Source organism: Garra rufa, chromosome 20, assembly GCF_049309525.1.
Source record: "Garra rufa chromosome 20, GarRuf1.0, whole genome shotgun sequence".
Taxonomy (NCBI): Eukaryota; Metazoa; Chordata; class Actinopteri; order Cypriniformes; family Cyprinidae; genus Garra; species Garra rufa.
The window spans coordinates 31,444,564-31,468,794 of NC_133380.1; the positions used below are offsets into that span (position 1 = coordinate 31,444,564).

Below are 24,231 nucleotides of genomic sequence, written 5' to 3' on the forward strand. Positions count from 1 at the left end.
GCACTATGGTTAAAAGTCTCTGAGCAACTCGAACAGATCTTATGCCAATGTTAAAAGCCAGTGTCTCAGCTGATACCCAGCCATCCTCTGAGGCTAGGTGCCCCACTTTGGTGATTTTTTTTTTTTAAAGAAAAACATTTGTTAAAAACGGTGATGCAAAAATGTCCAACCCAAGTGCTTGGTTAAAAATTAGGGGCTCTTCCTTTAGCCACCGAAGGTTAGAGTCACGGAGGTTCCGGGATTTACTGAGAATAGTCCACGACTTCAACATTGACTTATAAAAAAGTGTCAAGCCACTCAAATTCAGTCCAATAAAAACAAATGACGATCAAAGTCCATATATCCTGCTCTTCTCAATAGGGCGCAAGCAACCCCAAACCAACTCACATCCTCTCCATACAGAAATCTTTGAGCTGTCTGGAGTCTGAAAGCCTTTATTCTTGACCCTGGCCTCCTTCTTGCTTAGGCAGGTAGAGAACTTGACTTTTCAGCCAATGTCCTGACCAAAAAAAATTAATCAGTCATTGCTGGATGTCTTTTACCAGGCCTTCTGGAGGTTCCAGTACCATCATCTTGTGCCATGAAAATGAGGTGACCAAGTTGTTGCAAACTAGAACTCCTCCCCTATATGAGAGCTGGGGCAGCAGCCAAAGCCATTTAGACAACCGAGCACACACTTTCTCATCTAGGCCCTCCCAATTTTGCTTCATATACTCCTCAGTTCCTAAAAATACTCCTAAATATTTAAAACCAGCCCTTCCCCATTTCAGCCCCTCTGGAAGTAGGGGACCATTACTGTCTTTTCCACCCCACACAGCATCACTCTTTGCCCAGTTGACTTTTGCAGAGGAGGCTTTACTGTAAGACTCTAGACTTTCTTCTGAAAGCTTAATGTCTCCTGCACCTCTGATTAAAACAGTAACATTATCTGCATAAGCAGAAAGTTTAACAAGTTTGTGGGGCATTAATGTTCCAACTTGTAAACCCTTCAGCTCACTTCTTAATTTGCATAACAGAGGTTTGATGACAATACTATAAAGTTGCCCTGAAAGAGGACAGCCCTGTCTGATACCCCTTTGAACTCTTACTGGTAAACTGAGGCCTCCGGCCATTTTGATTAAACAAGTAGCTTCTGAATAGAGCAGTCTAATTAAATAAATAAAATAGTCTCCAAACCCAAAAGCTTCAAGCGTCTCAAAAAGATAAACATGATCAACCCTGTCAAACGCCTTTTCTTGATCCAATGACAAGAATCCCACATTAACATCATTCAAAAAAAAAAAAAAAAGGTCTCTCACCAAATTCAAATTATCTGCAATGGATCTTCCCTTTATGCAATAAGACTGATCCTTATGTATAATTTGTTGCAATACATTGTTCATTCTCTTAGCTAAACATTTGGAGAGAATCTTATACTCGGAGCACAGAAGTGCTACAGGCCTCCAGTTCTTCAACAGAGTTAAGTCTCCTTTTTTTTTGGAAGCAGGGTTAGAACTGCACGTTGACAACTCTTAGGAAGTCCCTCATCCCATTCACATTAAGAGATCCTACTCTTAAGATCTCCATAAGAATGTAAAAAGAAAAGAGAAAACAGTATAGAAAGGAAAAACAGAAACAAATCATCGTGCTCACTTGGTTTTCCCTCTCGTTAGCCTTTCCTTTTGTGCCGTTTTACCTGATTGTCTAATTGCAGTGATATGCTTCTTCAAGCAAAACCGCTTTTGTTGTGAAAGTTCCTTATAGCTGCTCACTTTCCGTGCTCGCATCACAGAAGATATAAACTTATCAAGATCAGGAAAAAAGTTTTGTTCATCCACACCTGCATTACCTTTTGTTTCGTAAAGAAAGGAATTTATTTCATCAACAGAATACAAATCCTTATCATCTTCTGTCGCCTCCATAAGCTCAGACCATTGTTCATCACCTTTAAAGCTATCATTAGTTTTCTGAGAAACCGTCTCTAGATCATCAACCCAATCTTCCTCACCCCCTCTAACTGTCTCTACGTCAGATAAACACAATCCTTCAACCTCATCTCGAGTAACATCACAAACTTTAGACCCAGCTCTTCCACTATCTGAACTACAACCAGGCTGTTCATTGTTCACTGGTTTCCTAAAACCACCCTCCATATCACTAATGCCACATCCAGTATTTTCGTCACTCTCAATAGTCTTATCAATTGCACTCACCTCAATCTGTCCCGTCACCTCGGCAGTTCCATCAGCCTGCTCTGGGCCTGTTCTGTCTCTCTCCTTCACGGGATGACCAGAATTATTTATATCCAGGTGAGTAGACGGCTGGGGGTCATTTAACCCTTCTTTGTGCGGGCATGAAACACCGTTTGTGGCCTAAGTCGCCACATTCAAAACATTTGAGACTCTCTGTACTGGCATACACCATGTATGTGTGCGCTCGGGGGAAGTTAAAAACATGTAGACTATGCGTCTAAAAGACAGCACGTGTTTAAGCGCAGGGTTTTGCAACCTAACGGGATCATTTTAACGGGGCTGGCAATCTTTCCAAATCCCATTAATTGCTTGATGATAACATCATTAGAAATAAAAGGGGGGACATTAGAAATGGTCATTTTGGTAGCCGGAGCAGAGAGCGGGGTGATCGGAACAAAAGTTTCCTTCACCCATACTCCGCTCACAGTCAGCTGATTCACTAACGCTTCATTCGTCATAAATACAACAATGGCTTTGCTCATTCGCGAGGCCGACAGTATTTTCTCAAACCCGACCAGTTCTCCTAAAACCACGAGCAGCTCCTCGACTGTGACGCCAGGATCCGGCACACACCTGCACCCGTTTCGGCGCGAGAGAGCAGGTGGTGCAGCCTGCGCTGGCGCTGCTGCCATCGCGGCGTTTAATACGGGACGGCTTGCTTTTAATACGAAAACACTTTCCGTAACCGACAATTTGGCAACAATAAGGCACCTAAGAAGAGGGAAAAAGTTTGAAAAAGTAGTACAGAGACTGCGCACTCACTCGCGCTAACGCACCCCACTCCCGTGCAAACTCACTCGCGCGAGAGAGAGAGAGAGAGAGAGAGAGAGAGAGAGAGAGAGAGAGAGAGAGAGAGAGAGAGAGAGAGAGAGAGAGAGAGAGAGAGAGAGAGAGAGAGAGACAACCTTTGAAAACACAACCAATGTAACGATGTGTAACAAAAATAAAAAGGTTGCTTTTAAAATTGTATCTATAGCAGAGTACGTGGGATAACATTTTTACAGAATACACAATTATAATTGATTTTTTATTTCATGTTCTTGTATATATATTAGTGGTGGGCCGTTATTGGCGTTAACGTGCTGCGTTAACGTGAGACTCTTATCGGGCGATAAAAAAATATCGCCGTTAATCTATTCTCAAAGTTGGGTTGGGAGCTGGGTCTAAACTACGTAAGCTATGATGACTTTCACCTTGATATTTTAGCGCGGATGACGTATACCTAGTCGAATTGCACTGTAGGGGGCGAGAAAGAGTCTTCAACTTCTGTGAAATTACCACATCAAATGAGACGTGCAAAAATGGATGCAGTTATGAAGCCGCTTCAGGGCAGGTTCGTGCGTTGCTAGACCCTTTTTACCGGGGCACGTGCCCCAGTGAAAATCTGCTGTGCCCCAGTAAAATCTCAAGTTTGAGTTATAATTTACTTTGATAATCCCGAAATAAAGACATTAAACTATATGCAACAACTGAATTGACGCTTCTAAAAGCAACGCAGTTTAATCGAAGACTATGCACGCAGAAATCCATGCCCGTGCGCGTCTGTGTATTTAACGGCAACGCGCACGTCGTGCAGCCTTTTGCGCAGAAGTACTTGGTTACACAAGTTTGTATAGTTAATTATGTTGTAAATGCAATTGTCAAGAAACAGGAGATGAGCGCCTGGTCTAATGTGCCACCTGACTTGAGAAACCCGTTCTCAAATACTTACTTTTAGTCATTATTTGGGTAGCACACATATTCTGAAAATGCCTTCAGCAGAATTCAAATTAGCCATTTTAATCTAGATTAATCTAGATTAATTCCAAGATTTAATCTAGATAAATCTAGATTAAAAAAATTAATCTATGCCCACCTCTAATATATATATATATATATATATATATATATATAATATATATAATATATATATATATATATATTAGGGCCGGGACTTTAACGCGTTAATTTAGATTAATTAATTACACAAAAATAACGCGTTAATTTTTTTTAACGCATTTTAATCGCACTTAGTTTTGCACCGCGGAACGTTTCTCACTGGATGAGATTAAGCGGACCGATTATACTGGAGCACCAACTAGCGTTCAGACCAGAGCCATATAAAAAGATCTTTTTATATGGCTCTGGTTCAGACAAGCTGCGTCCGTCCTAAATAGTATTGTATGTCCCAAATCGTAGTATGTTTAAAAAAGTATTCCAAAGATTCCCGGATGGTCTACTACTTACTTAACGATCAATGCACACTCTTAACGGCTATTGCCCGCAACACACTGCGCCGTGAACGAGGATTCGATTAGAACTACAAACACGCATAAAAAGTGTTAAAAAACTACAAACATGGAGGATATGCGCGACCAACGGACAGGTAGAGAAAGGGGTTTGAGTGATAAATAATCAGTGTGTAACCTGATAAAAAATATTTTTTAAATGTTATCCGCGTTATATTCCATGTGCAGCAACATTTATAATGATAGGTTTGGTCATTAACGTTTAAATGCATAATTAAGCAAACACAAGAGCAGAGTTCTCGGCATGAAAGACTCGTTAAAGAACGTGCCTCTTGCTTCACTTAATGGCAATATTGCACTGGTCTGTTGGACTTGGTTGAACAAAAATAAACAATATTTTGTTGCTTAAGCTTATGTATTCAGTCATTATTCAATGGTATACTAAAAATCCATGTAAAAATCTTACTTCTCACTGTTCTCAGGTCAAATATTTATATGCGATTAAAATGCGATTAATTTCGATTAATTAATTACAAAGCCTCTAATTAATTAGATTAAATTTTTTAATCGAGTCCCGGCCCTAATATATATATATATATATATATATATATATATATATATATATATATATATATATATATATGACCCAGGACCATAAAACCAGTCAGGGTAAACTCTTTGAAATTGAGATTTGTATATATATTTTAAAGATGTATATAATTTAAAGGGAATGCATTATTAAAAATATCTTCTGTATAAAAAATAAAGATAAATGAATGTGTATTCTGTAAAAATGTTATCCCTTATATATTATGGAGTTGCATCTTGTTAAAATTACTGGAATTATGTTTTTAATCTCTCCCTTAAAGAAAATATTATTTAACTCAACACAATGGCCTGGTTTTACAGACAGGGCTTAGACTAAACCAGGATTAGGCCATAGTAAATTTAAGTATTTTTTAAGTAATTTAAGTAGAAAAAGAACTTTACTGATGTTCATCTTCAGACAAAACGGCATCGATATATTTTAAGAACAGTGTCTTTCAATCTTTCAGTTGAATCAGCTCAGACTTACATTTTAGCCTAGGACTAGGTTTAAACCTTGTCTGTGAAACCGAAGGAATGATGATGTTATTCTTATTTTGTTTTGACAATTACTTTTTTTGGATGATTCTTTCTTTATAATAAGGTGTTAAACCTATGTAAAAATAATAAAGTAAAACTATTTGTTATAATCGTTAATAAGCCAACATGGTCATGCTTTTAAGGAGTTTTCATTATGTTATATACTGACATTTTTCTCAACTTGTTTAACCTGTTTCAACTTTTTTTTTTAAAAAGTGATAATAATAATAATTTTAAAAAAGCAATTTAACATAATAATATGTCAAGGCAATATTAGTTCATGATATAAGCCTGAATATGAAACCAACATGAATGAATTTTTTTTTATTATAGAATATATTATAAGAATTTAGCACAAATCTTCAAAACTAAAATTACGTAAGATTTCATAGATCTCTCTGGTGTCTTCGTCCGACAGGCCGCTCACTACACAGCGTCATTGCGCTGTTGTCCAGTAGGTGGCGAAGTTGCAACAATATGATGGTTTGCCAGACATATTAGAATGAGAAAGAAGAAGATCATGTGAGTGACGCCATCGCGTTGTTTGGCAATTGCTGTACGTGTCGGAGAGGCGTTGAGTCCAAATACAGGCCTTCAGAAATACAACAGACGGAAAGAGACACACTTTCACATCTTATGGTAATAAAATCAACTTTATGTTTATAGAATGATGAGAAGTAATGTCTACGGTGAAGAGATTACGAGTAACGTTAGCCGTAACGCAATGAGCGAGAGAAGCGCGTCGTGTAAACGAATATAGCGAGACGATTAAAACACGCATCACGATCAGAGGGTTTGATAACTGAACATGATCAACTACAACTAAACTCTGGGAACTTCAGCTGTTCCTGCTGTGTCTGTATTACAGCACGCTATTTAAGTCGGTTAATCTGAAACTCGAGCTGAACCCGCTGTTCATTTACAGCACACAGACTGTGTGTTTATGTGTGTATATGTGTGTGTTTATACCGAAACACTTTTCCGTGCTTGTGGTTTATAAGTAACTAAACTGCCGAGTCCTTCAGGTTAGTGTCACGGCGGGATCTCTTTTTTTTCACCGAAAGCACCAAATATGGTGTACTTTCATTATGCCGTTACTGTCAAAGATTTGTGTAGCCGTTTACTTTCACTCTACATGAGGAAGCTCAGTGTTGATCTTTCGATGATTTCACCTCCGCAATTCATGTGTGGATGTAAATGACTTGCATGCATAGTGTCTAGTTTGCGTAGCTTTATTTGCTCAGTCCATTTCAGTGTAATGTAGATAGGTGATTTTGCAATGGCATTGGCAGATCCTGTCACTCTTGGTTAGATAAGGCCAAAAGGCAGACTGCGTGTGTACACTGGAAAACCATTTATGGTGGAATAATGATTAATGTCAAATGATTAACATTTACTAGGGAGTAGAAAGTGTCGTAGCAAGAAACGAAAAAATAATGAAATAATCTTTCCAGAACATACTTTGAACTTGCATAACCACATCATTTCCTGCAAGCCTTTCATGACAAGTAATAAATGTGACCTTTAACACAATATTTTATCAGATTTTTATTTATTTATTTTTTTTTTAATGGCTCTTAGTCTAAAAAGTCCTTGTTAGTTTTGTCATATTTAATCAGTCTTATGCTTTTCTTGGTCAAGTGTAGTTGATAAAGTCTGTGCAATTAAATTTTATCCTTGTTAAAGAAAACTAAGTATTTAGTCTACTTTTTGTCAGTTAAAACAGACATTGTAATCATATCTTATTCACGTTTACTGCAGACATTTTTAGACATATGAATATTATTAACATGTGAGCCAGTCTAGTATTGCCAAAAACAATTTGTATTTATTATTTAATTTACATATGAATCTGCATCTGAAGTTGTTTATATTTGTATCTGCACAGACTGTTTAATGCAGCTCAGAAAGTACGAATGCATTTACATTGCAATTACATGCGTAATATAACTAGTTTTATGATAAAATTTAGGTATGAAATGTTTAATATAAAAATGAAATGGGTTGCAACTGTCCTAATGAGTAAGTAATTGATTCATACATTAAACAGATTCATTCAAAACGTTAAGGGGCCTGTGAAGGGCTGCATCCGAAATCATATACTCTCTTAAGCAGGTACTTTTTGAATAAAACATTACTTTGGGACCACAAAAAGAATATGTTTAATATAGTATCGATGTGTGTACTATGAATGTACAGTTGCATCGCGTCACTGTCCATTGTATGGACCAATTCGTAGTAGATGTCACAGTTCTGTCACTTGTTAAATAAGTAAAGTCCATGGAATAAGAGAAAAAACTATTTTGTGCCTTTTGATGCCAGAATCGGAATACAAATAATTTTTATAGAATACTGTCATCAAAAACGCAATTTGAAGTAAAACACAGATTTTTAAAAGGACAGACTATGGATGAAAACTTACTCTACTTTTAAATAATATTCACAAATCCTGTTCGTAGGGTATGCATTGTATTAGCCCTACAGTTACAGCATGACATTATATTATTTTAAACCTATTACTATTAACATTTTACATAACATTTATTTATTTTATCTGGCAATTCTGACTTTTTTCTTGCAAATGCAAGTTTATATCTCCTAGTTCTGACTTTATAACTTGATTTAACTCAACAATAGCGAGTTTGTCAATTCTGAGGGGAAAAAAGAGAATGACGAGTAGGGCTGCACGATTAATCGAACGATGTTGTGAGGCGCGTTTAGTCAATGAAGCCGGTACTTTGATTAGTAGTAAATCCCCATCACGTGCGTTCAGCTGGAGCGGCAATTCAAACACCCCAGCATAAATCACTGACAAGCCACGCCAAATCGCGCTCAAAATCGAATTCGATTTTCAGCGCGATTTGGCGTGGCTTGTCAGTGATTTAAGGCTGTGTGTATTAACTGCCGCTCCAGCTGAACGCACGTGATGGGGATTTACTACTAATCAAAGTACCGGCTTCATTGACTAAACGCGCCTCACAACATCGTTCAATTAATCGTTGCAGCCCTAATGACGAGTTGTTTTTTTCTTATCAGAATTGTAAAATTTAATCTCGGAATTTTGAAATATAAACTCAAATTGACATTTTTTTATGCTTTTATTTCATGGCTCCATAGACTGATAGACGTCATTTTCTGCAATCAGATCCGCCCACAAAAAAACCTTTGTTTGCAAACACTGAATTGGTCTATACACACTTCAGAATCACTTATTTTTCTACACTTTTATGACTACTATGAATTCAGACCATAGACTGTAAAAAATATGGACGTAGTGTCCGTGACGTCATCTGTAGGATTCTGAAGAGCGATTTTGAAGCCTATAGTGGGCGGAAGTCGGCCGTCGCCATCTTGGAATCGCGTTCACCGCGCGTCACTCCCAGATAATCGAAAATGGGCAAAAAGGCGGGACGAGGGTGGAGCTGGTTGCAGAAACCACGCCCACCTAGCGCGACAGTGGTGACAGCAGCGGCAATCCCCCTGTCACTCAAGTGGCCACGCCCTTAATTATGCAGAACTTTAAGGCTTAATATAACTTAAACGAATGAGTTATAAAAAAATTCACCCCCCTCACAGTTGACATGAAGGGCAAAACTAGCTATATAGACCAAACCACTTTTTGTACCAGGCTGTAAACATACTTTTTTCAGCTGTAAAGTTGGGCATTTTAACATGGGGAATCAATGGGATTGACTCTCTTCTGCAGCCAGTCTCTAGCGGCCAGTCGATGAATTGCAGTTTAAGTCACTTCCGTGTTGGTTTCAATAAAGAGAGCGAGAGGTTGCCGCTTGATTCAGACACTTCTTTTGTCCCTTACTTTTTTTTTTTGCTTACTATTTTATAGGGAAGAATCATTCACTCAGCCGATTTGTTCAAAAACGAAACACCAATGTTTGTTGTTAGGAGATGTGCAGCTATTCTCCTGTGGCTTTGTTTGGAGCTATTGTCACTGGCAAAACGGAGCAAAAACAACCAATACTTTAAAAATGGAGTACATTCAGTACTGTAATTGTTACGGTCAGCTTTTTTTTTTTTTTTTTTTTTTCCCGTTTACTTTGATTGACCCTAAATGTTTTTTTTTTTTTTTCTTTTTTTGTTTGCACACATTTTCAACTAAAACAAAACCTTGATATAATGCAATGTTGTTGTAGAACATTGTTGTGTATAATGCCTAATCATAAGCTTGTTCAGAAATCGTGACAAAAACATGATTATTTAAAAATAAAGTATTTCTCGTTAAACATAATTTAAATAAATTAATATTTGTTTTTATGAACCCAAATATTCGAATACAATATTTTAATTGATAGTCTATAACTAAATCGCCCAAACTGAACTGTTCTTCGAGAAACGTTATAAATGGGCCTAATGATTATGAATTATTTTAATTATTGACAGTTTTGTTGTTTAGTAATTGTAAGAGAATACTTCACTCAAATATCACTCAAGCTGGTGTTTTTCTGAAACCATATGAGAGAAAAGGGAAATTAAATGGGGCCAGTTGCATTAATTTAGCCTTTATAATAAGTCTTAAAAATTAGTCTGACCAACTAGCAGTTAGAGAGATGAGAGAGATAAAAGATAATCAGTTTTATTTTTCACATTCAAATTAGACCTATGGTTTTATGTAACTGACTTAAAAAAACACTTCTAATAAGAAATTGCTTTCACTTTGGCCATTGCTTTTGTTTTCTGTCTTTCACAGGTAGTTTCCTGTGATCACTTAAGCAGCAGAAAAATGAACGTGTTTGATCGCAACATAAACTTTGATGCTCTCTTCAAGTTCTCTCAAATGTAAGTATTTTGATTACCTCAATCTCATTTATACTTGTGCAGGATTGTATAATACTCATGATGCGATTCTGATTTCATTGTATCTACATTATAAACACTAGAATTTTATAATAAGTTTTAACTTAAGAAATAATGTGTGAAAACGGTTGTAAGTGTTTTTCTGATTCATACATCTCTGTGTTTGTTTTTCTGGCCAGATCTCGCTCGACTCAGCAGCATCTGAAGAATGTCTATGCCAGTCTGGCTATGTGTATGCTGGTGGCGGCCACCGGCTCTTACATCTTCATCATCACAAGACTGTTTCAGGTAACTGTTTCCAGTCGGGCTACCAAAATGTTTCACCGGACTATTACAAAGTAGAGGGTTTCTGCGGGTCCTTAAAAACGTCTCCATTTAGTTATATCAAATTTAAGGCCATAAAAAGTTTTAAATATGTTAAATCGTATAAGAAAAGGCTTAATTATAAGTTTAAGAGGTCTTACGTTGGAGATGGAAAGAGAGAGTCGCGATATGGCTGGATTAAACTTAAAAAGGCAATGATGTCATGGAATAAATATGCATGCTGCAGGTTTCAAAGTCAAAACGCGGGACGGATGTCTTTATATGAATGTTTCTGAAGGAAACCGACTATCCTCAGAAACGTGTGTTTGGCATTTTCATTTCATGCCTGATAAAACAGCGTTTAATGCTGCTTTGTGTACAGCTGTTAATAGGGAAACCGTAATATTTCAGCACTCTTAAAGCGCCCCCTCGTGACAGAGAATGAATTAGCACATTTTCAGCTGTTTATAGTCAGATTATTGCAAATATCGACCCATGTTTTTATGCAGCAAACACATAAGAGTTGTAAATGTGAAAGAAGTTAATGTGCTTTCTAAATATCTAAACAATTAAGACAGTAGTATTTATGTTTTAAATAAATATAATAAATTATATACTTGATTAATTCCTTTTAATGATATAAAGGCTGAGATGCCATTGTATAGGATGTTTTGTTTTTGTGAAAATCTGAATTAGTCATGTCATTTTATGGCTTAATATGTTACCGTACATTGTCAAACCCACTCATACTGTTCATTTTACATGTGCAGCTCTTAAAAAGGGTCATAAATTGTCTTAAATTGATATTTAAAAATACACTATGCCGTAGATACACTGTAAATAGTGAAAAAAATAATAATTCCTTGATATTTGTTGTTATTTGTGAATTGAAAATATTTTTGATTGACATTTAGACTCCTATCTGATTTTCTCTGTTTAAAAATGGTCTTTTGTATTTGGGCTAGTTACATTTTATTATTAATTTTATAGTTTCTTTTGACTAACTTTTAGTACTTTTAGGGTGAAATGTATTTGTGAAAAACTTTCAAGTTTTAGAAACTTTTCAAGTTTTAGAATTTTAGTTTAGTATCATATTTTTTTTACAGTTATTTTTACCAGTCAATAATATGTTACCATAGACATTGCCATACTCCACTCATATAGTATTACTTTTATTTATGCAGACAAAAAGCCTTTAAATTTTATTTTTACAATACTGCAGATACTCTGTAAATTATATTAATTAAATATTTTAAATTATATAATTTGTATACTGTATATTGGCTATTTATATTAGGCAATGTTATATGCAATCCAGACATATACACATTTAAAAGCACAATAACATCTGCTTTAAAATTAAGAACTCATGTATGAGAATATGTAATTTACCACAGTGCTGGAAAATTTTGAAAATGCACATTGAAAGTGCTTGAAAAGTGCTTGAATTTTATTTTGGAAAAGGTGTAAGAACCCTGTACATATAACTGACCCTAAACCACATCCTAATCCTTATAGCAAGTACATATTATTAATTTATATTATTTACAGGGTTTCGTACGTTCATGAAAAACCTGGAAAAGTCATGGAATTTTAAAATGGCAATTTCCAGGCCTGGAAAAGTTTTGGAAAATAAAATTAACCCACAAAGTTTTGGAAAAGTCATGGAAATTTGTTTCACCATCTCTGTATATTAGAATATTGCTGATAATTTTGTTTAAATTCCAGTTAATGAGCGCACGATCGGTCACGTGATCGGTCGCGCGGGGAAACGGCGACTCGCAGTTTTAGCCAGCGTTAGTATTAACTCATGTAAACTCAAGCAATGCCAGGGAAATGCCGATTTAGGACTTTAGGCTTCGTGATGAAAAGTACAAGGAGTGGCTCGAGAAAGATCTGGACCCGGGACGTGCAAAATGTGCATTGTGTAGGAAAACGTTTGACGTTTCGAACATGGGAGAGGCAGCAGTGTCTAGCAGTGATGCGCGGGTTGATCCAAAATGAGCGGGTGCCTGCTGTCATCCGCGGTTATGAGTCATCCAAAAATATTTTTTTAATGATATTTGGGTCGCGGTCGGTCGGGTCGTTTGAAATAAAGATGCAAATTAAACCTTTGTAATTTATATAGTACTAGACAATTTTCTATGAAATACATAGACCTACACTTTATTGGCTGAATAATATTTAGCTTTTGAATGTTGAGCGTTATTAACTGTTGAATAAATGCTGACGCGGGACAAAATGCCCAATTTCCCAACATGTTGAACTGAGCAATGCCATTGTACCATTTTAATAGGCTACTTTTAAACGCATATAGCTCAGTAATGTCAGCTTTATGTATTTTCTGAGAGGGGGTGGGATGTTTGTTGAGAAAGTCGGGGGAGAGACGCACACTTCGATTAGACTGGATAAACACATGCAGCATCTTAATTGTTAATAAAATGGTATTCCTAATAAATGTCTTGAATATTTTGATTATGTCCAACGCTTCTCTTTCTTTTTGGAATTATTACACACATTTCACTATGTCTTTTCAAATGCCTAGGTCTGTTTAATTTCCTTAATTATAAAATTTCTAATACTTTTAAACGTTTATTCAAGCAATAATATATAAATTATCTCATGTATATGCTTGTTTAAAACCAGGGATTAAAAACGAATTCCGAGTAAAAACTGTATTTTTTCTTTACATTTCCAGAGAGCGAAACGAACGAAATTAAACATTACTTAATAAATTCAAGGCACTATAATGTCCTTATTCATTTGATACAACTATTATAGCTATACAATTAATATATATATAAAATAATATTATTTTGTCATATTCGTGATTCCTGAATTTATATATGAAAACTTTGTTTTGAAGTGTATTCGTTGTTTGCATAAGAAAATTCGTTAACCTAGCCCAGTTGATTTAATATTCTTGATAATTTTTAGAAGTTAAAAGTTAAGAAAAAAGGAATTAGCTTGTAGTCTATATATATTTAGGGCTTTAGGCAAATCTTTTTCTTAACTTTCATTACACTGTAGATCCAAATAAAATAATTCTTGATCATATTTAACATCGGAGAATCACTGACATAATTTAGAGTACTTCGAAAACGAAACTATTTAAATCTGTATAAAGGAAAGACAAAATAAATCACAACAAGAACAATATGTATTTTTTTTATAATCAAGAACATTTCTTTTGACAAAATTACCTAATTAATGCCGAATGATGTTTGACAGTGAACGCATCTCCACCGCATAACCGCATAATCGCTGGTGTCAGTCGCAAATATTAAGCATGCGGGTCAGGAAGCTGGTCGGGTACAATATTTTCTTTTTTTTTTTGTGGTCCGAGTTGCAGGCAGGTTAGCTGAAAATGTCGGTCGGGTTGGGGTTGTTTATACCTTGACCCGCGCATCACTGACGTGCAAGCGTTATTTAAATAAATAAATTTAAATCATATTCTACACTACAAAGCTTGTCATTTATTGTAGTAAAAATATTTTGTATTTTATATTTTCTTTTCTTCTTATTTAACATGTATACATATACATTTCATGAAACATTAAGTCATGAATATTTACTTAAAGTCATGGAATTTTACTGGTAAAAATGTGTATGAACCCTGTATTTAGTACTTAATTGTAGACCGATTCTTGTAAAGCCAATCTTTAATAATCATTATCATGATATTGTCTTTCAGGGTGGGCTGACCATGCTTGGATCACTGGCTATGATGGGTTGGCTTGCCATGACTCCTCACAGCCCTCAGACAGAAAAGAAGAGGTTGGCCATCCTCTCTGGTTTTGCTTTCTTCACAGGTAAGATGCTTTTTTTAACAGCTTAATTTTCTACATCATGTGTTGAGAACACCTACTGTTACATGTCACTGTAACATCAATCTGTGCCTTAAACAGGTCTTGGACTCGGCCCGCTCATGGACTACGTCATTAGTGTCAACCCAAGGTATTGTTTCCAGAGCAAAGGGTTTACTTTCAATTGTGCAGCCTTATTCTGAGCTGATCGGTCGGAAACCGATTTGGAGAAATGTAGCATTATTTGCTCAACAGTTGATCCTCTGCAAAGAATGTGTGCTGTTAGAATGACAGTCGAAACATCTAATAAAAGCATAACGGTAATACACACCGTTCAAACTTCAGTTGATCAGTTAGCATCTTGTGAAGCCAAAAGTTGTGTGTTTGTAAGAAAAACAAGATTTTTTTTTAAACTATAAATTATTGCTTTTGTAAAAATATGTCACTTTCTTCAATGAAGAAGTGGTCTGGTCTGAATCAGGAGAGAAATATGCACAGACCAACAGTGTTTCCCCTAGGTTTACAGCTTTGAGGGGGTGGGGGGTGCCAGTAGCCAACGGTACTTTTTTTCTGTACTTTAGTGTACTTTCTGTGTAATAACGAAAACATATATTTCAGTGAAAAAATTAAGTCCAAAACTCTAAATTTCAATATTTGGAATAATAGGGCCCTACAATCTTTATCTTTTTTTTCTTCAAAAATTGTGTTTTATTTTTTTATTTTTTTATTTTTTTTCTGATAATCAAATGAAGGCATTAAACTTTTATTTATTTGAAAATGTTACATTTTTTTTTTATTTATGGTCAAAATTAATACGTGGAGGAAAAAATTGAGTGAATATTCAGTTAAAAAAGTTAATAAATAATAATTATTTTTTCTACAATTAAGTGGTTAATCTTGTAATTTAAATTAGCCAAAAATAGGAATATATAAACACCTACATTATACTGTACAAAAATAATACTGTGATAATAATAATTTCTGTGTTGTTTTTTTAACTAAATCTGCTGTAAAGGGTGATCTGTTTAAGCCCACTGAAAAAAACTAAACATTAAAATAACACAGATTAAATAAAATAATGAATGCACGGTTATATTCCCCACTGCTGTAACTAGGGCTGGGTATCGTTCCAAAATGTTCGATACCGATACTGATACCGATACCCTGAATTCGATACCGGTTCCGAACTATACTTTTTTTGATACTTTTATTTTAAGAAATGTATTTTAACATGATTACTTTTTCAGGATGTTTGTGACACTTTCACATCAGGCTTATCTCTAAGAACAATAAACAAAGGAATAAAAGCACAAAATGAACAAAGTGTAGTTAACTGTTAACACAATATATCAGTGAATGTTTTTTTTAATAAAGTTAAAAAAGTTTTAACTCAATCAGATTTAAGTATTTGTGAGGCTCACTGCTGCTTAAAGGTTTAGTTCACCCAAAAATTTAAATTCTGTCATTAATTATCTACAAATGAAGATATTTTGGATTTAATCCAAGAGCTTTCTGATCCTCCCATAGATAAATCTTTGAATAAAGTTATTTTTGTTTACTTTGCACACAGAAGTATTCTCGCAGCTTCATATAATTATGATTGAACCACTTATATCACATTGACTTATTTTGACTATGTTTTTGGTTCCTTTCTGGGCATTGAAAATGCATATCCAGTAAATATAGGATCAGAAAGCTCTTTGATTAAATCCAAATGATCTTCATTTGTGTTCTGAAGATAAACAAAGGTCTTATGGGTTTGGAACAACATTAGGGTGAGTTATTAATGACAGAATTTTCATTTTTTGGTGAACTAACCTTTTAAGATCACCTGAAATCACTCAACAGTTCTTCTTCAGAAAAATTAGCATGTAACACCGATATTGATTCTTTATGGTCGTATTTGATTGCCGATGTTTTACAAGCAAATGGGCTGATTCTGAAAGCCTTTTTAATATATTTAGTTTACATCTTAAGCAAGGGACAAGAATGAATGATAATATGAGTACATGAACAAGATGTTTATTTTCTCTATTATAGGTACAGCCATTTAAATTAGAGGCAACCACTGCATTTAGATTAAAATCTAAATAAATGACAAAATATATTATAAATAACAAAAAATAAACGACACAGTTCTTTCTTAGTCGTGTAGACAATAAATACAGCCATAATCAAAATAGGCTACTCTTTCAAAATTCAAAGTGCAAACAGAGACCGAATCTTCAAGCATGATACAGAGCTATTAATAGACAACTACACAACTTATAGCACACACACTAATAACAGCTTCGATATTTGATGTAGCCTAATTTGCACGCATTGGGGAGTCGTTCTCTAAACGTGGGGTATTAAAATTGCTTTAAATGCGTTTGCGCGTTTTACTTTTGGTTTCGTTTCAACGATCCCGCGAAACTGAGCGTGCATTCTACAATACAAGAGATTACTTTGACAAAACCTTTTGAAAGTGGGAGGACACAAACGGGATTTTGAAAAGCGTGTCCCCAGTGAAAATTATGCCCCTGCGTGAGTGGAACTCTGCCGCTGAGTTATCGTTTGATGTGAATGTATGTCGCGTTGTACCTATACTGAGACAATATTGAGACTGAGGCGCCAGAATTGTATCCAACAGAATGTGTCAGGTGTTTTCTCATATTTGACGTGTTGCCAGTCTTGGACGCGATAACCTTTTTACAAATATTGCATCGCACACTGTTGCCGTCAATACTGGCATAATGTAGCAATACTTTTGATCGCTTAAACATCGTTTGCGTTAAATTTATGCTATGCTTTAAAGTATAGTGTACATTACAGCCTCACATTTGACAAGCTCTGGGCGAGTGGGCGTAACCGCCGTAAACTATTGATTTTCAAGGCAGCCTCGCCGCAGCTAATCACCAGCATTTGATCCGGGCACGTTAAAGATACTGCACGTTTTCTAGCTCACTGACGTTGACAAGATTATATCCTTGGGTATCGAAATTTGGTACCGAACGAAAATTATTTTTTCGATACTCGATAGTAGCGAGACAATTCGGTCGGTGCTTAAAAAGTATCGAACTCTATACCCAGCCCTAGCTGTAACATTAGCAGTTTTATTAAAATGCTATGAATTTAGCCTTATGTGACGTCTGTTTTTATATTGTTTATCAATGGTAATTTTTTTAGATTGTTTGGATCAACTAGCCGAGTAGACAGATATGAATGTTTATTCATACTGAAAATAAGTCAATATTGTTAGCTGATCATTTTTAGATCTAAAGTCCAAATATTTTTATTCAGCCACCTAGACCAGTGTTTCTCAACCCTGGTCCTGGGCGCCCCCCAACACTGCACATTTTGTCTTCCTTATCTGACATACCCATTTCAGGTCCTGGAGATGTTTTCCAAAGAGCTGATGAGTACAGTCAGGTGTGCTTGATTAGGGAGACGCACAAAATGTGCAGTGTTGGGGGGCGCCCAGGACCAGGGTTGAGGAAAAACTGACCTAGACAGATTACATCTGAGGGAGAAAGAAAGGATGTGATGTTCAGAACATGGTAACCATTAATTATCAAAGTGGGAAGTGATGCCCTTTGGGGGGCATTTGGCCAGGGTTTGAGAAGAAAAAATCATGAAAATATAATTGTTTTAAAGCTTGTTCTTTTGCAGACTATCACAGTTATATATTACATGAGAATAAGGCCTGAAGTTAGAAAGAACATATTCTCATGTCATATATAGCTGTGACGGTCTGCAAAAAAAACAAGCTTTAAAACACTTTTTTTCTTACTGATAAAAATTAGATGGTCAAATCTGTTTTCTCTTGAGTACATTGCAGTGAAAGCTTCACAGTGAACAGTACTACATCACTCTTGTCAACGTAGTCTATATCAACAACAAAAATATATCTTGACTCCATATATTGGTTATTTTGGGAAAATCCCAGGTATTTTGAGCAGTGGGATTATAAAAAAAACAAATGCTAATGTAAAATTAAATTAAGTAGCCTATATAATTGCAAAATAAATCTATTTATCAGTACTTTTTTACTTAAGTGCATAAAATATTGAGTACTTGTGTACTTTCACTCAAGTAAAATTGAAAAAGGAGTACTTTTGGTTTTACTGGAGTAGTATTTTATCATACGTATCTGTACTTTTACTCAAGTACTTGATTTGTGTACTTCATCCACCACTGCTTAGTGGTTCTAGAAACTGCACATCATATGTTTCAGCTCAACTGTGACTGCACTGAGAAATGGTTTTCTCAGAGGTGCCATTTTTTTGATGATTGGCTTCTTCTGTTGTCTTGATATAAAGGCACTAATAAATAAATACACCGTAGTCTGAACAGTTGTATTATTCATCTTTGTAGCATCATCCTGACTGCTTTCCTGGGCACCTCTGTCATCTTTGCCTGCTTCACGTTGAGCGCCCTCTATGCCCAGCGCAGAAGTTACCTCTTCTTGGGAGGTAAACATTAAAATGTCTGTTAGTTCAGCTGATCGTTGATCAGATACAGTTGCTTTTATTTTGACCTGTAACATTGTTTTGATTTTTTTTCTTCTTCTTCAAGGCACTCTGATGTCTGGGCTGACTGTCCTTCTGCTTGTCTCCATCCTCAATATGTTCTTTGCCTCAGCCATAGTCTTCAAGGTATATGATGTGAAAGCAGGAGATGAAGTTGTGTAAAAAGTTTTTGTAACCATTTTGTTTGTTGTTTCAGGCTCATGTGTATCTGGGTCTGGCCATCATGTGCGGCTTTGTGCTGTTTGACACTCAGCTAATTATTGAGAAGGCAGAAATGGGAGACAAAGATTACATCTGGTAAGGTGTAGAGGTTTACTGTGTGTACTGTATAATAATTAATATCATATATTGGAAGGTGTATGTAAAGCATTGTGTAAAAATGGTAACATAAAATAAATTAGTTGTAAAAAATAATTTATTTGATATTTGCTAGTTGACCATTTTAACATGCTCTAGCTAAAAGGCATTATTTAAAAATGACACAATATGAAAAGTAGTCCCCCATAGATGCCCTCAAAAAACGATTGTGATTGATTCCAAGTTAAAATAATTTTATTACACCTTTTTCCCCCTCAAAAAAGAACTGCTCTTAAACTCGCATGTAAGGTCAAACACTGCTCTGCCTAAAGAAATAATTGACTCAAAATGAAAAAATTAACTGAAAATATCCTCACCTTCAGGCCATCCAAGATGTAGATGAGTTTGTTCCTTCATATTTGGAGAAATGTAGCATTCCATCACTTGCTCACCAGTGGATCAAAAGCATCACAAAAATCCATTAATTAAAAGGGTTCTATTATGCCTTTTCACTTTTTGAATTTTAGCTAGTATGTGGTGTGTGTGTTTGGGCATAAAAAACATCTACAAAATAACAAATCTCAAAGTCCACTCCAAAGGGAGATTATTATTATTTTTTTTAATCCCTTTTTAAGAACTACAACGAATGGCTCCTTTGGACTACAGTGTTTGTTTTCCAGATGCTATGATGTCACAATGTGGAAATTCGAATCGTTGGTGGGTGGGGAGGGATAAGGTGGGGGATTCGCCTAACTTTAGCGATGTAGCTTCTGGGATGCTTCAGCAGGTATTTTTGATGTAAACACAAGCATTGAATAGAGTGACGATCATTGATTGCCATGTCGGAGCTGTGTCATAGATGTGTGCGGTAAAATATTTATTCATCAAACAGTGTAGATAGCTTCACTAGCCTTATGCTGGAGCTGGTTCTGGGCATGTAAATAATTAAATAAATGAGCAAAATAATGATAATATTATGTATTGTGATCTCGCAGGCTGACGATAAGACCAACACAACTGTAGCAAATTATTTACTCACCCTCCATTCATCTTAGGTGTATAATGACGTCTCTCTTTCAAACGAATACAATCGGAGTTATATAAGCATTAGAATGGCATAGACTGAACGGCTTAGACAAGTGTTTCTCTCCATCAGTCCAAAACAAGTCGATCCATAATAAAAAGTGCCTCACATGGCTCGGAGGGGTCAGTAAATGCCTCCTTTAGCGATCCGATGTGTTTTTGTAAGAAAAATATATAAAATGTAAGAATGAAGAAGGTGGGCCTTCATCAAACCCGGAACTAATCGAGCCATTTGTGCTAGGCTGGGGAGAAAGCTATTGTAATAATGTAAATTATGTGAAAAATAATGCCTTTTTCGAACCGTCAAGCATGAGAGTATGTTCCAGTGCACCCACAAAAAAAAAAAAAAAAAAAAAGACTTTGTAAAAGAGCATAATGGGACCCCTTTAATGTAAACATTTTTAGAACGATTGATCAACTAGTCATTGATTATTTCATTCATTAACCAGGACACTTTGATTATTTGGATGGCTTGTGTGCGAGTACATTTTTAGCTATTTTTTTTTTTTTTTTGGTTGAGCTTTTCTTTTATTTCACAGAGCAGCATTTACATTCACGCCTCTTACTGCAGGAAAAGTTCTTAATACAAGAAAACAGCGTTCAGGTTTATGTAGTGCGTCCACAAACATGTACATGTTAGAAGAGCTTATGCATTTCCATGTTATTCTATGGGTTATCATTCCCTTAAGTTTAAACTTGTCTTAAATGGTTATAAATGACAGCCCACAGATAAGTGTCCAACACTTGCCAGTAAATACCCAATATCAACCTTTACTGATAAATTGTAAAAAAGAAAAACAAATATTGTCCATTCCTAATTTATATTAGTATTTTACAGAATAAAATCTCATCTAAATCAGCTCACTGATCTTTCTATTATGAAAGACCAGTATATACTTCGATATCATACTTTGATTTATTCTGTTCCATTTTAATTGTATCTAAAATTAAATAATAATAAATAAAAAAATAACCATCCATAGAATGAAAAGAGTAATAAATGGCACTGTTTGTATGTTGGTACGCTTCATGGCTTTTGTTTGTTTTTGTTTTTAAATGAAGGCATTGTGTTGACCTCTTCCTGGACTTTGTGACCATCTTCAGAAAGATGGTTATCATCCTCTCTATGAATGAGAAGGTATGTGAAACAAAACTTTGCATCAGCTCTGTGCTGTCAATAACATAATCATTTTCTCTATGTTCTGTTCCATGTTGAACTTGTTTGTTTGTTTATTTATTTATTTAGGAAAAGAAGAAGGAGAAGAAGTAATTTTCATAAGAGTGAAACATCTGTGAGCTGAATACGTGTCAGCAGCTTCATTATGAATCTGATACATAGTTTGATTATGTTTTATGTGATTTGATATGGTGTCTTAATTTTATTTTTGAAAATTGTTACTGGGCTTTGGATATGTTGTCAGGCTAATGACCTAATGTTGTTTGACTGTAGATTTTGAAATCTTATTTAAAAGCTTGAGTTGAACTTTAATTTCTTTGACTTACTGCAACTCTGAGGCAGAAATTAGGGGTCTGTAGAAAGGAATCTCATGGAGTCTCATTTAAAAAAGAATCGGATTTAATATTGTACATAAAATAGAAACTTTGAGTGTTACTGCTAGATGATAGAAGACTTTCTTACCCCATACTCTGAACAATATCAAATTGTATATCATAAATGCGTTCTAATCATAACATATTTTTGTGGTTATTGCATTGCTTCATTTTTCTTTGTTGCCAATATCACATTAAATAGTTTTTGTAGCTGCTAGTGCCAATTTTATTTTTAATTATTCAAGTCTAACATTAATGCATTTATCAGTGAGATCACAGATGAGATTTTTATTTTCTTCATGAATGTTGTGCATCTTAACTCAATAAATGGTGCCACAGATTGCAATTGTCCTCCTGTGACTACTATATTAAACATTATGCTGATAAATTTACATTGAGCATGTTCAATTCTTTTGATACTGGTACCCAGAGGCTACAAGGCAGCCTACAAATCAAAAACGTTTTCCTTTTGTTGCATTCAGGTGAAATGAATAAGATGAAACATTTGTCAGATAAGCAGATGTTCTACCTTTACATGTAAAAACCAAAAACACTTTTTTATTTAATGGCTTATGTGCTGATTTGTATAGTGCCTTTATGTATAAGTAGAAAGTACTGCTTATATTATTTTAATACCTATGTAGTGAACAGAATATTCTAGAGCTGGTTTTCTCAACTCTGGCCCTCAAGGTCAAGTCAAGTCACTTTTATTTATATAGTGCTTTTAACAATACAGATTGTGCCAAAGCAACTGCACAGTATTTAAACAGCACCATAGTGTGTAAGTAATGCATTATTGTAAATCAATTTTCAGTTAAAGGCAGTTCATCAATTAATTCAGTGATATCATCGTCAGTTCAGTTCAAATATGCGATATCGCTGGAAAGTGTCCCCAACTAAGCAAGCCAGTGGCGACAGCGGCAAGGAACCAAAACTCCACAGGTGACAGAAATGGAGAAAAAAAAACCTTGGGAGAAACCAGGCTCAGTCGGGGGACCAGTTCTCTTCTGGCCAGATGAAACCAGCAGTTTGTACCAATGTCCGATTGTAGAGAACTCATCAGGTTCCTGTGGTGTAGCGCCGATGGCCGTCTAGGTTGGCGAGGTCTTTAGTGATGATCCGTCTCTGGAGCTCATCTGGTTGACATCCACGGCTATTGAAGTCATCTCCAGGTGGTGATCCATGATCTAAGATGGGTATGGACTGGATCCGGGGGACTGCAGTGACCATCTGATCCGGATACAGGCTGGGTCTGGTGGCTACGGTGACCTCGGAAAAAGAATGAAACAGACTAATATTAGCGTAGATGCCATTCTTTTTACGATGCAACGAGTGCATCATTATGGTAAGTGTTTTCGGTTCCGGTTTACCTAATTAATGCAGCCTAACAATCCTTTAACGGATTTGAATTATAGGAATGTGTTAATGTTTTTATGTGTAAGACAGGTTAAAGAGATGTGTCTTTAATCTAGATTTGTGTCTGCTTCCCGAACAGTGTTGGGTAGATAAGAAAATGATCTGCCACCGGCAGTTGATTTTGATATTCTAGGTATTATCAAATTGCCAGAATTTTGAGAACGCAGCGGACGTGAGGGACTATAATGCGATTTGAGCTCGCTCAAGTACTGAGGAGCTAAACCATTGAGGGCTTTATAAGTAATTAGCAAGATTTTAAAATCTATACGATGTTTTATAGGGAGCCAATGCAGTGCTGACAGAACCGGGCTAATATGGCCATACTTTCTAGTTCTAACTCTAGCTGCTGCATTTTGGACCAGCTGGAGTTTGTTTATTAAGCGTGCAGAACAACCACCCAATAAAGCATTACAATAATCTACCCTTGAGGTCATGAACGCATGAATTAATGTTTCAGCATTTGACATTGATAGCATAGGTCGTAATTTCGATATATTTTTAAGATGGTAAAATGCGGTTTTGCAAATGCTAGAAATGTGGCTTTCAAAGGAGAGATTGCTGTCGAATAGGACGCCTAGGTTCCTAACTGATGACGACGAATTTACAGAGCAGCCACTTGTATTAGACTGTGGCATGTATTCAGTGCTGCTGTTGTATGGCCAGAGAATTACCATGCTACAGTTCTTTAGTAACTTAATGCCAACCCTGGCTCAAATCTTGGCATGAGAATCAAGATGGCTAAAGGCAGCAAGTCCTCCTTTCATAGCTTAGTACTGGGGTCATCTTGCCCTTTAAGAGGTATCTGGCATTTGTCCCAATGCTGTATCTGATGGCACTGTGCATTTGTTTATGTTAGTCCAAAAAGATA

The 24,231-nt window shown here is 35.7% G+C and overlaps 1 protein-coding gene across 1 annotated transcript; it reads left to right on the forward strand.

Moving 5' to 3' along the window:
• Positions 1–6,092: 6,092 nt before the first annotated feature.
• On the forward strand, positions 6,093–22,339 carry tegt (testis enhanced gene transcript (BAX inhibitor 1)). The gene is made up of 10 exons (XM_073825752.1): positions 6,093–6,223; positions 10,290–10,378; positions 10,576–10,684; positions 14,394–14,511; positions 14,608–14,656; positions 18,862–18,959; positions 19,063–19,142; positions 19,213–19,313; positions 21,459–21,534; positions 21,643–22,339. The coding sequence occupies exons 1-10, from the start codon at positions 6,221–6,223 to the stop codon at positions 21,664–21,666; spliced, it is 747 nt and encodes a 248-aa protein (XP_073681853.1). The 5' UTR covers positions 6,093–6,220; the 3' UTR covers positions 21,667–22,339.
• Positions 22,340–24,231: the final 1,892 nt, after the last annotated feature.

Coding starts and splice junctions, on each gene's coding strand:
- tegt (XM_073825752.1), top strand. Junction 14,512..14,607: donor TGGTTTTGCTTTCTTCACAG/GTAAGATGCTTT, acceptor TGCCTTAAACAG/GTCTTGGACTCGGCCCGCTC. Junction 21,535..21,642: donor TCCTCTCTATGAATGAGAAG/GTATGTGAAACA, acceptor TTATTTATTTAG/GAAAAGAAGAAGGAGAAGAA.